Source organism: Onychomys torridus, chromosome 8 (genome assembly GCF_903995425.1).
Source record: "Onychomys torridus chromosome 8, mOncTor1.1, whole genome shotgun sequence".
NCBI lineage: Eukaryota > Metazoa > Chordata > Mammalia > Rodentia > Cricetidae > Onychomys > Onychomys torridus.
The window spans coordinates 58,268,890-58,282,534 of record NC_050450.1 but is presented as its reverse complement, the minus strand read 5'-3'; the positions used below and the strand labels follow the sequence as shown (position 1 = coordinate 58,282,534).

The window sequence follows — 13,645 nt, the reverse complement described above, 5'->3', positions numbered from 1 at the left end:
CCAGCACTCGGGAGGCAGAGGCAGGTGGATCTCTATGAGTTGGAGGTCAGCCTGGTCTACAGAACAAGTTCTAGGATTTCCAGGGCTACACAGAGAAACCCTGTCTCAAAAAAACGAAACAAAACCAAAAATATTTGTTTTATTTTTAACATGTGAAAGTGTGTATGTCTGTGTGAGGGTATGTCATGTGTGTGGGGGTGCCTTCAGAACCAGAGGTGTCAGATCCCCTGGAGCTGGAGTTACAGGCTGTTATGGTTGCCGGGATTCCAATTTGGGACCTCCGGAAGAGCAATATACTTTCTTAACTGATTAGCCATTTCTCTACCCTTTTAAATATCTTAAACACGATTCACATACAGCAACCATTACTTCAAATTTGCATCATATACTCAAGACAATTTCCTTATCGAAAGGTCTGACTGGAAAAAGTCTCTAGCCCGCACGCAGCTACATCATCGAGGCAGGGGGAGGCGTGGGGCTGCTGACTGCCTGTGAACACGGGAGAGAATTCCCTCAACCAGAAGTGACAAATGTTTACTACGGTCTCTTTTCACACTTCTCCGCTGAGCTCTTGTGGTTCTGTAGTTCTTTAGAGTCTGGGTATTAATTACTCCTTATAAGTGTTGCAACTACTTCATCAAGTCTGTTGCTGGTTTCTAATTTTAGTTATCAGATTTTCCAATCTTTTGTAGAGGAAAAATATTCTTTTTCTACATTGCATTTGTAAAAAGAGCTCATATGGGCTGGGGAGATGTCTCAAAGTTTAAGAGCACTGGCTGCTCTTCTAGAGGTCCTGAGTTCAATTCCCAGCACCCACATGGTGGCTCACAACCACCTGTAATGAGATCTGATGCTCTCTTCTGGTGTGCAGACATACATGCAGGCAGAACATAGTATACATAATAAATAAGTAAATAAATTTCTTAAAAAGAACACATACATATTACTTCATTTATATAGACATGTATATATATGTGTATGTCTATATACATACATACATATATATAATTTCTTGTATTTTGGTGCCATTTATCAGCAAACATTTTGCCCAGTTCTGTTAATAATTCCATGTCTATAGCTGATCTGCCCTCACTCCTGTCCTTGGTTGTTGAATAAATTAATACTAATGCTGTGTCCTCATGAATACCCTGAGTTGTGTATTCACCACACTTGAACACAACAGGCCAGTGTATTTCACTCCAGGTCTCCGGCACACTCAAAACTGGGGGTCTGCGGCTCTCTACGGGTCCTGCCAGAATCATTCTATTTCCCAACTGAGACTTAAGGACAGAGAAACTTCCTCAGGCTGGCGAACCTGGACAGAGCAAAGCCATGCTGCTAACCAGGCCGCAGTGCAAAAAGCCATCCTGTTTTCCAGCACCGCTGCTGGCCCGAGGCCTCCCCCAGAGAGCCAGCCCAGTCCTGGTTCCTAGTCCCCAATGACCAGACAACTCAGGGACAGTTAAGTATACTTCTCTTCTTTTTACTCCAAAAAAAAAGTTGGCAGCAGTAAACTGCATGGCACACAAAGCGTCACAGCATTCCAATAAGCCCACCTCACCAGGCACCATGTCACCTTCCTCAAACACCGTTCTTTACCCTGCCCTTAAAACCCTAGACGAAAATTCCCAAGGATGCAGAGACCCCTAGGCAGGATCTCCCAATTCCCAACCTCAGCAGCTCGAGGCACTAAAGAAATAAATTAAGGGGAGGGAGGCTCCTAACGGGTCTTGTCCAGCTCTGTCTCGCAGACCCAGCGGTAGGGCCTCCTGCAGACATCATCATTCCAGCGGCCATCAGCGGTGAAGTGGGCACAGTCCTCGCCTCCTCCAAGCCCATGCCCATACCAGTTATCTGGCTGCTCTGGTCTCCAGTTCCTACGGACAAAAGACTGCTGTGAGTCCCAGCAAATCAGACTCTCAGTCACATTCCCGGAAGATCTCTAGCCTTGGGAACACCGGCTGGGAAAGCTAGGTGCCCCCCACCCGCAAGGCACACACTTACTTGAAGCTTGCCTCATAGTTGGTCCCGTCCACCCATTTCCAGGGCCCGTTCTGGTCAGTCAGGCCAATCCAAGTGTTTATGGGTCCCATGTGGCGCTGGACAAATCTCTGAGGAAAGAAACAGAGCTGGTGATCTCTTCCTTCCACCACCCAGCGTCCCAGAAGAACGCACCGTGGCCTCACCTGCTCGTCCCAGGAGGTCACCACCACCAGGTGGGCATTCTCGAGCTGGCAATACTTGTCAGCGTCAATCCAGGACCTCGAAGAGCTGGAGAACCAGTAGCAGCTGCCTTCATACTCCACCCAGTTGATGGGGCAACAGGTCCTTTCAGAGCCTGAGGGGTGGGGTGAAGGCTGAGATGCTACTGAGGGTGGGGCTGGTCGCCCCGCCCCTCGCCGGCGCCCCGCCCCTCGCCGGCGCCCCGCCCCTCACCGTTGCCCTGAAGGGCAGCCATCTGACAGCTCAGACTTCGCAGGTCAGACACCAACTGCTTCACATGCAGCATCAAGCTGGAGTGATCTGGATGGCAGAGGACAGAAGGGGGCAAAGGGGAAGGGGAGCAAAGAAATTAGCTGAATGTGGACACTGGGGGACAACCAGTCATCACAGACCCTCTGGCCAAAGCTTTGATCTGGGCGGAGAAACCGACCCCTCCCCCACGCCCGACCCCTCCCCTTGCCCTCAGTTCTCCCCCTCCCTCTCTCTCACCCCTCACCCCCACACACCTTCACTCAGATCCTGCTGATGTTTCTCCAGCTGTGACTCCAGTAGCTTCATCTTTCTTCCCACACTACCCCCTAGAGAAGAAACTTGTTCAGTGTCAGGACAATAGTACCACCCCTCAGCCCCGCCCCAGGCCCCAGACCTGGGTCCCCTCACCCTGGGTGCTCAGGGCCTTGACCTGGTCCTCAGTGGTCACAGAGAAGTTGCTGAAATTCTGCTTTAGAGACAGCAGATCGCCCCGCAGTTGGGAGTCTTGGCAAGAGAGGATGTGGGGTTGAAAAAATAAGTTGTCTGTGTCCAGCCACCACTGCATCCATCGCCCCCTCACACACACCCAAAGTTGCCCCCTTTCCCTGCCCAGCCCTGGCCACCCACTTTGGGATGCGATCACACAGACAACCACCAGCAACAGGAGGCTGAGGCCCACGGACACCAGGAGGAGGCGGGATCCAGAGCAGAGGCGATGCAAGAGCGATGGGGTGGGAGTTGGCCCTGCAAGAGAAGGAGTCAGGACCTCACCGACCCAGGCCAACCCCGTGTAGATCCTGGGGTCCTAGGAAGAGCGCAGACGGAGCTCTCCAATAAACTAAGAGAAACCATATGCATTAAGAAATGTGGGCCATGAACAACCCTGTAGGACCGGAAGAAACCTAAGATGGTTAGAAAGGGGGTTATCTCAGAAGTGCAAAACTTTGACCTGCCCTAGCATTGCGGAGGCCCCGAACCTCTGCTGCCACCTCGTGGCGTGATCCTGTCATTACAGACAGGGAACTACACAGTCTGCGCCTCGGCACCTGGGGGGTCCACCAAAGCGGGGAAAAGGTGGGATTCTTCCTCTCCACGTGAATCCTGTGCATCTTTGTCTGCAGGGAGAGAAGGCGGATCTCTCCCGATTGGCGAGAAAATGACACTTAGTCCTGTCAGTTGGAGTGTGGCGCCTCTTCCCTTTCTTCCTCCCCAGTACTCCTCCTGGCACCCGGGACACCCCAAGAGCTCTGACCTTGTTCTGCTTACACAACAGTCCCTGTTCAGAGGGACAAAGAGGTGGGAAGATGGGTTTGTTTTAGATGCGGGATGCTTCATCTTCCATCAGAGCAGAGACTCAACGCTCTCTCCAAGGGGCCTCAACCTCGCCCCAGGGATCAAGCTGATCCTGGTCACCCCCCACCGCTGCCACATACACACTGTCAAAACTGAAGAGAACAGGGGACCTAACTGCAGAAGAGACTGGCAACAAATTCATTCCCCAGCCTTCAGTAGGCCCAAAGTCTTGGATCCACCCACTGTCTGGGGTTTTGAGAAGTGAGCGATACTTTGAAGAAGCTTGGGTAACTGCCACTAAGGACTCCAACACTGTGCCCTGTACCTACCTCCCCAGCAAGAGTGACTCAGCCACTGTTTTCTGAGTGTTTGAGACAGAACTGGGAATCACCAGGGGAAACGGGAGCTGAGTCGAGGGACAGAGCCATGGATCCAGTGAGGAGCACCCCTCACCTCTCCGGAGTTGATGATGGTCATTCTCCTCATTGTCCAGGTGCTGGAAGTCTTGATAATCCTTTGTCATGGTAGCGCTGGAGCTGGGCCTAGGGGAGCCAAGGTTAGAGCCGGGGTTGGGGAGAACAGGCCCAGAAGTCCAATCCCTTCTACATCGGACTGGGTGACCTCAGAATAACAGCACCTTCCTTCTCCCCTCCCTCTGCTCCCAAGCCTGGCATCCAAAAATCTATCCCCTAGCTGGGCATGGTGGTGTATGCTCTTAATCCCAGCACGCAGGAAGCATACGCCCGTGGATCTCTGAGTTCAAGGCCAGCTTGGTCTACATAGTTAGTTCCAGGCCAGCCAAGACTACATCCTAAGAAAAACCTATGCTCTCCGATTTACACACACACACACACACACACACACACACACACACACACACTTGTGCGTGCCCACATGTCTGTAAACTCGTGTGTGTAGGACCCCTCCACCCACTCTCTCACTTGCCTGCCGGCTGCCTCTCATTTTCTTGCCCTGCTTTACTTACTTACACCACACAGAGCCCAGGCTAAGGAGGGGCTGAAGTCTGAAAAATCAGGTGGACAGCCCTGGACAATGGAAGGGGAAGGGACAGGGTCCATCCAAGGGCCCTGCGTGTCTGGCTGTCTGTGTGTCTGAGCACGCTGAACCTGGCATCACCAATGCCAGGACTTTGGACCTTAAACGGAGGTGGAAATAGATTTGGAACTAGGGAGGTGTTTGTGTAGGAGAGCATGGGTGACCTCTATGCTATTTCTCAGAGAAGGGGAGTACACACACACACACACACACACTCTCACACACACATACACGTTCACGTTATGCCCCCACTTCAATACCCTTTACACTTTTGTGGGGGAGACAGGCCCAAAAAAGCCAGGGTGCCTTTGCTGTTCCCTCTCAGGGCCCTCCCCCTTTCTGAATTTCCCAGAATTGTCCGTATCTCCAAATATCCCTGACCAGGATCAGAGGTACCAACTGATCCCTAACTCTTGCTCAATCCTGCCCTGTGACCTTGGCATTATAGTTGCAAGTTGTAGATTCTTAGGGGCTCAGCTCCAGGCTCCCCAGCCCTGACCTGACCTGCTCACTCTCCTGAGGTCCTCCAAGCAGCATGGAGGGGCCATGCAGAGCAGTTCTCCTCTGGAGTTGGGGCCAAGAAATCCATGATTCTGCCACAGGACTTGAGCCTTTCTCGTCCCCAGGGAACAGCCCATTCTGCAGGCAGGAAAGCTGAGGCCCTGAGAGTCAAGAGCTTGCCTTCCTGCCATACTGCACCGGAGAGCGCAGACTAAAAAATGAGCAGGCCTGTTCGCTGCCTCCAGCACTTTACCCAGAACAGGGTTTCCAGCTGGTCCACACACTAGGTCCCCAAGTCCCCAGAGATGCTTAAACGTGGCCCCTCACAGTCCTGAGGGCCTCAGAGATGCCTGCCAGAACTCAGCCTCTAGCTTGGAAAGTGAGCAACATTAAAAATATCCACAGGCACCATGTTAGAGAGAACTGGACTCTGACTGCAGCCGTCTAGATCCCATGAGCTATTCAGGAAGGCATCGCTTACATAAATGCAACAGCTCTGTGTGTCCTTGTTTGTCTGTGTCCTAAAAATCCTCATGTTTACATGGACTAGGCTTGCTGCCAGTGATTTTGGTGAAAATTGGGCCATTAATTTAACACTCTCTGATTTTGCCACTTATGATCTAGTTTATTCTGGCAAACAAACAGACACAGATCCAGTCTGAATAGTACTTACACTCACAGAGATAGCACCCAGCAGGAAGCAAGGCGGGCTGTAGAGGTGAGGGAGAAGGGTGTAGGGGTGAGAATGCACCTAGTCTCTTGGTCTCTGGATGTGGTGACACCTTGGCATTGGCTTGTAAAACTGCAAATGCTGTAAACTTAGGATTTTTGCTTCTTTCTATTTGCAGGTTGTGCTGGAAGAAGGCATTTTGAAATCTGGTTTGTACCCTAGAGCCATGCCCTAAGAGAGTAGTATTGGACTAGTGGTGTGTGTGTGTGTGTGTGTGTGTGTGTGTGTGTGTGTGTGTGTGTATTTATCCTTGTGCATGTGTAAATAAATATAGGTGTGGATTGTGGATGTGTGTGGGTGTGTGGATGTATGTGGATTTGGATGTGTGTGAATGTGTAGATGTGTGGCTATGTGTGGATTGTGGATGTGTGTGTGGATGTGTGGATATATGTGGATGTGTGGATATGTGAGTGTGTGTTGATGTGTGAATGTGTGGATGTGTGTGGCTGTGTGGATGTGTGGATGTATGTGGATGTGTGGATGTGTGTGGATACATGGATGTGTGTGGATGTGTGTGGATGTATGGATGTATGGATGTGTGGATATGTGGGTGTGTGTTGATGTATAGATGTGTGGATATGTGTGGATGTGTGTGGATGTATGGATTGTGCATATGTGAATATGTGGATGTGTGTTGATGTGTGGATGCATGTGGATGTGTGGGTGTGTGGATATGTGGATGTGTGTGTGTAGCTTTTCATCCCTTTCCAATAGATTTCAATTTAGATAAATACATTTTGTAATGTATGTATAATAGACCTGTACCGCTGATTTGTGTATTAGTTACATATTATAAAATAATTACCCCTCAACTTAGCAACTTTAACAATAAACACAGGTAGTCTCATTGCAAAGATCAAAATGCAGCTTAGGCCATTGGTTCTGACTCAGAATCTCTCCTGAGGATATACCAAGACCTCAGTCAGTGGTTGTGTTCCCTGGAAGACTGGACTAGGGCTGGGAAGTCAACTGACAGTGTGACTCACTCAGATGACAAGCCAGTTCTGCTAACTGCTGCTTACAGTGCCAGGCTCCCCACCCGTAGGTCTCTCCACAAGGCTGCTTGAACGTCCTCATGATGTAAACGCTGGCCTAGCCTCACAGCCACAGCCCACCATTTCCACATTGTCTACCAATCTCTCAGGGAAGCTCTCCTCATTGTGGAAAAGAACAAACAGTGTAGGTCCCAGGGACGAGAATTCCTGGGCCCATCTCGAAGGAGTGAACACATACCAGGAAGACACATGCTCAAAGATGCCCTACTGATGTCACTGTATGATCAACCCATTTAAAGATGGTGTGGCTCCACTATGGGGCCATGAAGAGTTGTAGCTCCATTGGAGACATCACTTGGTGGTAGAGAGCTTCTCTGGCATGCCTAAAGCCTTGAATTCAATCCCCAGGACACAGAAAAAGGAAAGGGGGTTGGATTGGGGATTTAGCTCAGTGGTAGAGCGCTTGCCTAGCAAGCACAAGGCCCTGGGTTCAATCCTCAGCTAAAAAAAAAAAAAAAAAAAAAAAAGGCCAAATGTTTGGGCCTGGAGAGATGTTAACTCAGAGGTTAAGAGCACTGACTGCTCTTCCAGAGGTCCTGAGTTCAATTCCCGGCAACCACATGGTGGTTCACAACCATCTGTAATGAGATCTGGTGCCCTCTTCTGGCCTGCAGTCATACATGCTGTAAACATAATAAATAAACCTTTAAAAAAAAAAAGGGGGGGGTAGGTTCTGGCAAGACAGTGGTGAAGCCAGATATCTAAAGTATGCAGCAGCCTACCTTGGAGTAGAACTTGGGTCAGAGGGACTCAGTGGCCCAAAGGCAATGAGACCAGTCAGGAGTGTGCCTCTGAAGGGTATGTCTTGTCCTGGGACACTTCCTCCCCATCTTAACTCCTTCCCTGGCTGCCATCCGGTAAGCAGCCTTCTCCACCACACCCTCCAAGCTGCCGTGATATTCTGCCTCACCACAGGCCCAATGGATGGAGCCAGTGGAGTGTGGATTGAGCCCTCTGACACCCCAAGACGAAAACAAGCCCTTTCTCCCTTAGGCTGTTTTCTCAGGTATCTTCTCCCAGCAGCAACAACAACAAGCGTAGACAGAATCCGGGACCAGGGGAGAGCAGAGAAGGAGGACCAAGGATGCCAGCTGGGAGCTGGAGGTGACCAAGGAGAGAGAGAGATGAGTCTCCTTTGGGGAAAACCAGAAAGAAGGAAGTATTTTCCAGGTTGGGAGATGCCTGAAGAACTCAGTTCCAAAGCTGAGAAGGAACTGGCCAAGGTGAGCATGTGAATGCTAAGAATGAGCAAGAGGTACCGAGGGATGGAGCGCCCCCCACCCCCCACCCCGTCCCCCCCCTCTGCCCCCGCAAGGAGATATGAGAGAAGCCTGGAGCCTGTTATCAGACGATTCTGGGCTCATCTGAAAGGTGGATCAATGTCCATCTCAAGGGTTTGTCCAAGTCAGAATGATGAGTCAGCAGTACACGGTTCCATGCAGGCCCATGCTGAGTGCTCTTTTCCTCACTCCCACTAGCAGCCCAGGATGAGTTGGGTTGTGTCTTGGTTACTTTTCTTTCTGTAAAGAGACACCACGACCAAGGCAACTTATTAAAAAAAAAACAAAACAAAAGCATTTAATTGGGGGCTTGCTTACAGTTTCAGAGGATGAGTCCATGCTCACCACGACAGGGAACTGGGCGACAGCCAGGCATGGTGCTGGCGCAGTAGCTGAGAGCTCACATCTGATCCACAAACAGAAAGCAGAGAGAGCAAGACTGGTGGACTCTTTAGCCCTCAAAGCCCACCCCTGGTGACACACCTCCCCTAACAAGGTCACACCCCTTATTTCTTCCCAAAACAGTTCCACTAACTAGGGACGAAGCATTCAAACCTATGAGGGCTGAGATGAAGCTGGAGAGGTTATGTGATGGATGCAGGAAGCTGAGGGAGGAGAGGGACAGCCAGGGCAAGGAGATGGGCCCCTGCACCATGTGTATGATTGGAACAGACACCTCCTGGGGGCCTCAGTACCCCAACACTACAGTGGACAGGGCCCCCCTTAGAAAACAAAGAAAGCATAGGCCACCAAAGTCCAGCAGGGTCCCTCTCCATCCTGCCTCGCACCTCCCCAATTTCACTCTTTCCAACCCAAGTACACCCCAAGTTTGTAGCCTTAGAGCAATTGGGGTTCTGTGGCCCCGGTGTTTCTGTCTCTTTCCTTTCATGGGGTAACAATTTAAGAAAAAGTTTCTGAAATATCAAATGCAATGGTTTTTATGTAATTTTCAGGGTTACCAAATAACTGAAGGGACCCCGAGCCAGTCACACTCACTGTGACTACTTCCTACTGTGTGCCACATCCAGGCCTCAGGGCGGTTACAAGCGCTGCTCTGCGCCATTCCTCCTAAGGACCCCGAGAGGTAGGCAGTCACTGCTGCCGCTTTACAGACAGGGAAACAGAGTGAGAGGTTAAGCCGACCCAAAGTGTTATCGACACCAAAGTAGCCTCTCACATCAACGGGGCAACGACCTCCCGGCTTTCCGCTGCCCCCCTGCATGCTCTCTCCGGCACCTAGAGTCCTCTTGCCCAAACAGAATCCTGCCACGGTGATAGCATCCCTTCTTTCGTTCTGTCTTGCTTCTCAACATTTATTTATTGTGTGGGTGTGTGCAAGCAGAGGTCAGAGGACAACATCTTTCCTCCCACCATGTGGGTCCCACATAAGGATTTGAATTTGAGTCGTCAGCCTTGACAACAAGCACCTTTTCCCACTGAGCCACCTCTCCAGCACTTGGACATGCAAAGGCCTATGAGCCAGATCCTGCTGACTTCTCTGCCCCCTGCTACAGATCCTGCTGACTTCTCTGCCCCCTGCTACACCCCAGTGCCCTCCTCCGTCCTCCAATCTTCCAAACGTAACCCCATTGCCGTCGCTTTCCTTGACACACTCCTCCGCCGACTCCACCATCATTTATGTCTCATCTCAACCTCCAAGGGAGGCCGCACACCTGAACTAGCCTGAGACAGGTGTCCATTTCCTCTTTTACTTGTTTGTGCTTTTGAACAAAGTTTCTCTATGTAGCCTTCTCTGTCCTGGAACTCACTCTGTAGACCAGGCTGGCCTCGAACTCAGAGCTCCACCAGACATGTTGCCACCAACCGCCAGCCTAAACAGATGTCCAACAGTCACTGTACTTACTTAATAGCAATCATCACTTTAACTTATTTGCATCTGTTCTCATCTTTTTTTTTTTTTTTTTCCATCCCCACTGATAGATCCCAAGTTCCCTGAAACCAGGGACGTTGCCATCTCTGTATTTAGAACACAGACTGGAACCAAAAAAGATCCAACAAAGATTTGATGAAAGACATGAAGAGGGTAAAGAAAGAGAAGCCAGGATTTGCCAAGTCAATTTGGAAGTCCAGGACTCTTCTCTGCTTTCTGGAGCTGGGGAGATGGCTCAGTGGTTAAGAGCACTGGCTGCTCTTCCAGACGACACAGGGTTTGACTCCCAGCACCCACATGGTGGCTCACAGCCATCTGTAACTCCAGTTCTGGGGCCTGACACCTTCTCCTGGCCTCTGAGGGCACCTGGCAGACAGACGCACATTCAGACAAAGCACTCACACATATAAAATTTTTATTTTTGAAATGTATTTTACTGAGTAGATGAATGTTTTGCCTGCACGTGTGCAACACCTCGTGTATGCCTGTTGGATCTCCTGGATGCAGGATTACAGATGTGTGTGAGCCACCCCTTGGGTGCTGGGAATGGAACCTGGGCCCTCTGCAAAAGCAACAAGTGCTCTTATCCTCTGAGCATCTCCAGCCCCTCACATCCAAATATTGAATTAAAACATTTTCAATCTGGTGCCAAGAATGATGGCGGGTGCCTTCAACCGCAGCACTGGGGAGGCAGAATCGGAAGCAGCAGCAGAGGTGCACTATGAGGAGATTAATAAGGCCAGATGGGCCGGGCAGCAATGACGCACGTCTTCAATCCCAGCACTCAGGAGGCAGAGGCAGGTGGATCTCTGAGTTCAAGGCCAGCCTGGTCTACATAATGGGTTCCAGGAAAGCCAGAGAGCTACATAATAGAAAGACCCTATCTCAAAAACATGTTTTTAAATTGCTTCAAGGGGTCATAGGGCCTGAGGACATAGTTCCATAGTACAGTGTTTGCCCAGCCCATGGCCCTGGGCTTGAACCCCAATGCAAGGTGTGTGTGGGGGGGGTGGGCAGCAGGAAAGCATTCTCTGTAGACTTAGAATAAGACACTCCACACTGCTAACCACACTCCCTCAGATGTGTGGGAGGAAGAGGAAACTTTTTTAACTATGTGAATCGCTAGATATGCATATTTGTCAGGTACACGGATCACTCACATCATCCAAAAATAATGCAAGACAGGCATGATGGTAGATCCCTCTAACCCCGACACTTGGAGGGTGGAGGCAGAAGAATCAGGAGTTCAAGGTCATCCTTGCCTACATAGTTTGAGGCCAGGTTGGGAACCTGAGACCCTGCCTCTCAAAATAATAAAACAATAATAGCCAGTGAGATGGCGGGTAAAGATACTTGCCACCAAGCCTGAAAACCTGAGTTCGATCCTTGGAATTCACATGGCAGGAGAAAAATCTACTCTTCCAGGTTGGCCATTGGCCTCTGACCTCTGACCTCTGACCTCCAAGCACCTTGGTGTATGTATGTGCACGCACACACACACACAAAGTGTAAGAAGCAATTGGAAAGGGAAAAATAAAAAACAAAACTAGGGGCCGTAGAGAGGGATCAGCTGTCAAGAGCACTCACTGCTCTTCCAGAGGACCTGAGTTTGGTTCCCAGCACCCACACTGGGCAGCTCACAACCACCTGTAACTCCAGTTCCAGGGGACCCAACACTCTCTTCCGGCCCCCTGGAGCATCCACATGAATGTGGCATACACTCTCACAGACACACACTCCCGTGAGAATTTATTTTTAATTAAAAGCAGTAATAAGAATGTAGCATTTGAGCCTGGTGTGGAGGTGCATACTTGTAATTCCCGCACTCAGTAGGCTGTAGCAGGATGACAAGTTTGAAGTCAGCCTGAGGAACTTAATAAAGAACAAAACTGGGCCGGGCGGTGTGGCACACGCCTGTAATCCCAGCACTCGGGAGGCAGAGGCAGACGGATCTCTGTGAGTTTGAGGCCAGCCTGGTCTACCAAGTGAGTTCCAGGAAAGGTGCAAAGCTACACAGAAAAACCCTGTCTCAAAAAACCAAAAACAAACAAACAAAACGAACAAAACTGGATAATCCACTCTTCTAGGTAAACTCTCAACTCCTTGGACTCAGCCCCATTGCCTTAGCACACCCTCCTCAGCTCCTAGATTACTCCTATTGGCCCATGATGGAGAACAAAGGCAGCCTCACCCTGCCTCATCCTTACAGAACCCAGCTAAGAGAATGATCTGAAAACTACCCTCTGAAACAGTGTCTCTCTGCCCAACAGGGTATCAGAACCACGGGGAGCTTTCCAGACATGTAGACCCCTGGGGCCTCCACCTCCAGACCTGGAAGGATGAATCTTGTGAGGCAGATACTGCATGAATAATTCACTGGGCAATCCAGAGTCACAGGTTTATGCAACAGTGCTCTAGTGATCTGATTTGATTGTTGGATGACTTGTCTTCCCCAGAATCACTTCTCCTAGGCTAGTCTTTTGTTGTTGTTTTTTGTTTTCCCAAGACAAGGTTTCTCTATATAATAGTCCTGGCTGTCCTGGAACCTGCTCTGTAGACCAGACTGGCCTTGAACTCAGAGATCCGCCTGCCTCTGCCTCCTGAATGCTGGGATTAAAGGTGTGCACCACCATCATCTGGCTTTTTTGTTTTGAGACAGGGTTTCTCTGTGTAGCCCTGGCTGTCCTGGACCTCACTCTGTAGACTCATGGAGATCCTCCTGCCTCTGCCTCCTGAGTGCTGCAAATGAAGGCATGCGCCACCCGACTTCCTGGGTTGGTCTTATGCATTCATTTCTCATCTTTGCTCAGGAATGGCTACAGAAACTTACTTCCCTTTTGCAACTGTCAAGGATCTAACAACTCTCAGGCAGCAAACTCCTGGAAAGATTGAACCTAACAAAGAATGCTTCCTCTGTGCAGCCCCAGCTTTGATGGGCCAAGCTGGAGTAGAACCTGCTCTTTGGCTTTGCTGCATTTTGTCTCACCTTCTAAGGAAGCAGCATCACTATGCAGCTTGGGCTACATAGCCTAGGCTAACCCTGAACTCCCAATCCTCCGGCTTCAGCTTCCCAAGTGCTGGGATTACAGATGTAAACCTCCATAATTGGATTTTTGATCTTTTTATGGGCTAGCAATATACTGAGTGACTCTTGATGCCGGGCAACAGCAGCATGCCTCACTTCCAGGCCAGCCCTGTTCGGCACTTTAGAACACAGCAGGCTTTGCTCAGCTATGGGCCAACGCTCTGAGCCCTTCAAGATGGATGGAGCTGTGTCCTAAATTCAGCAAGTGAGGTATATTACATTTCTACATTCTGTACACAATCTTGTACACAAGTCATTTCCCGCCTACTGTAAATCAAG

The 13,645-nt window shown here is 50.1% G+C and overlaps 1 protein-coding gene across 1 annotated transcript; it reads right to left on the bottom strand.

The window, feature by feature from the left end:
- Positions 1–1,457: 1,457 nt before the first annotated feature.
- On the bottom strand, positions 1,458–6,328 carry LOC118589444 (asialoglycoprotein receptor 1). The gene is made up of 9 exons (XM_036196742.1): positions 5,329–6,328; positions 4,222–4,310; positions 3,103–3,219; positions 2,884–2,979; positions 2,730–2,801; positions 2,437–2,523; positions 2,187–2,338; positions 2,005–2,111; positions 1,458–1,877 (listed from the first exon to the last, which is right to left on the bottom strand). Exons 1-9 carry the CDS (start codon positions 5,514–5,516, stop codon positions 1,721–1,723), a joined length of 1,065 nt encoding a protein of 354 aa, XP_036052635.1. The 5' UTR covers positions 5,517–6,328; the 3' UTR covers positions 1,458–1,720.
- Positions 6,329–13,645: the final 7,317 nt, after the last annotated feature.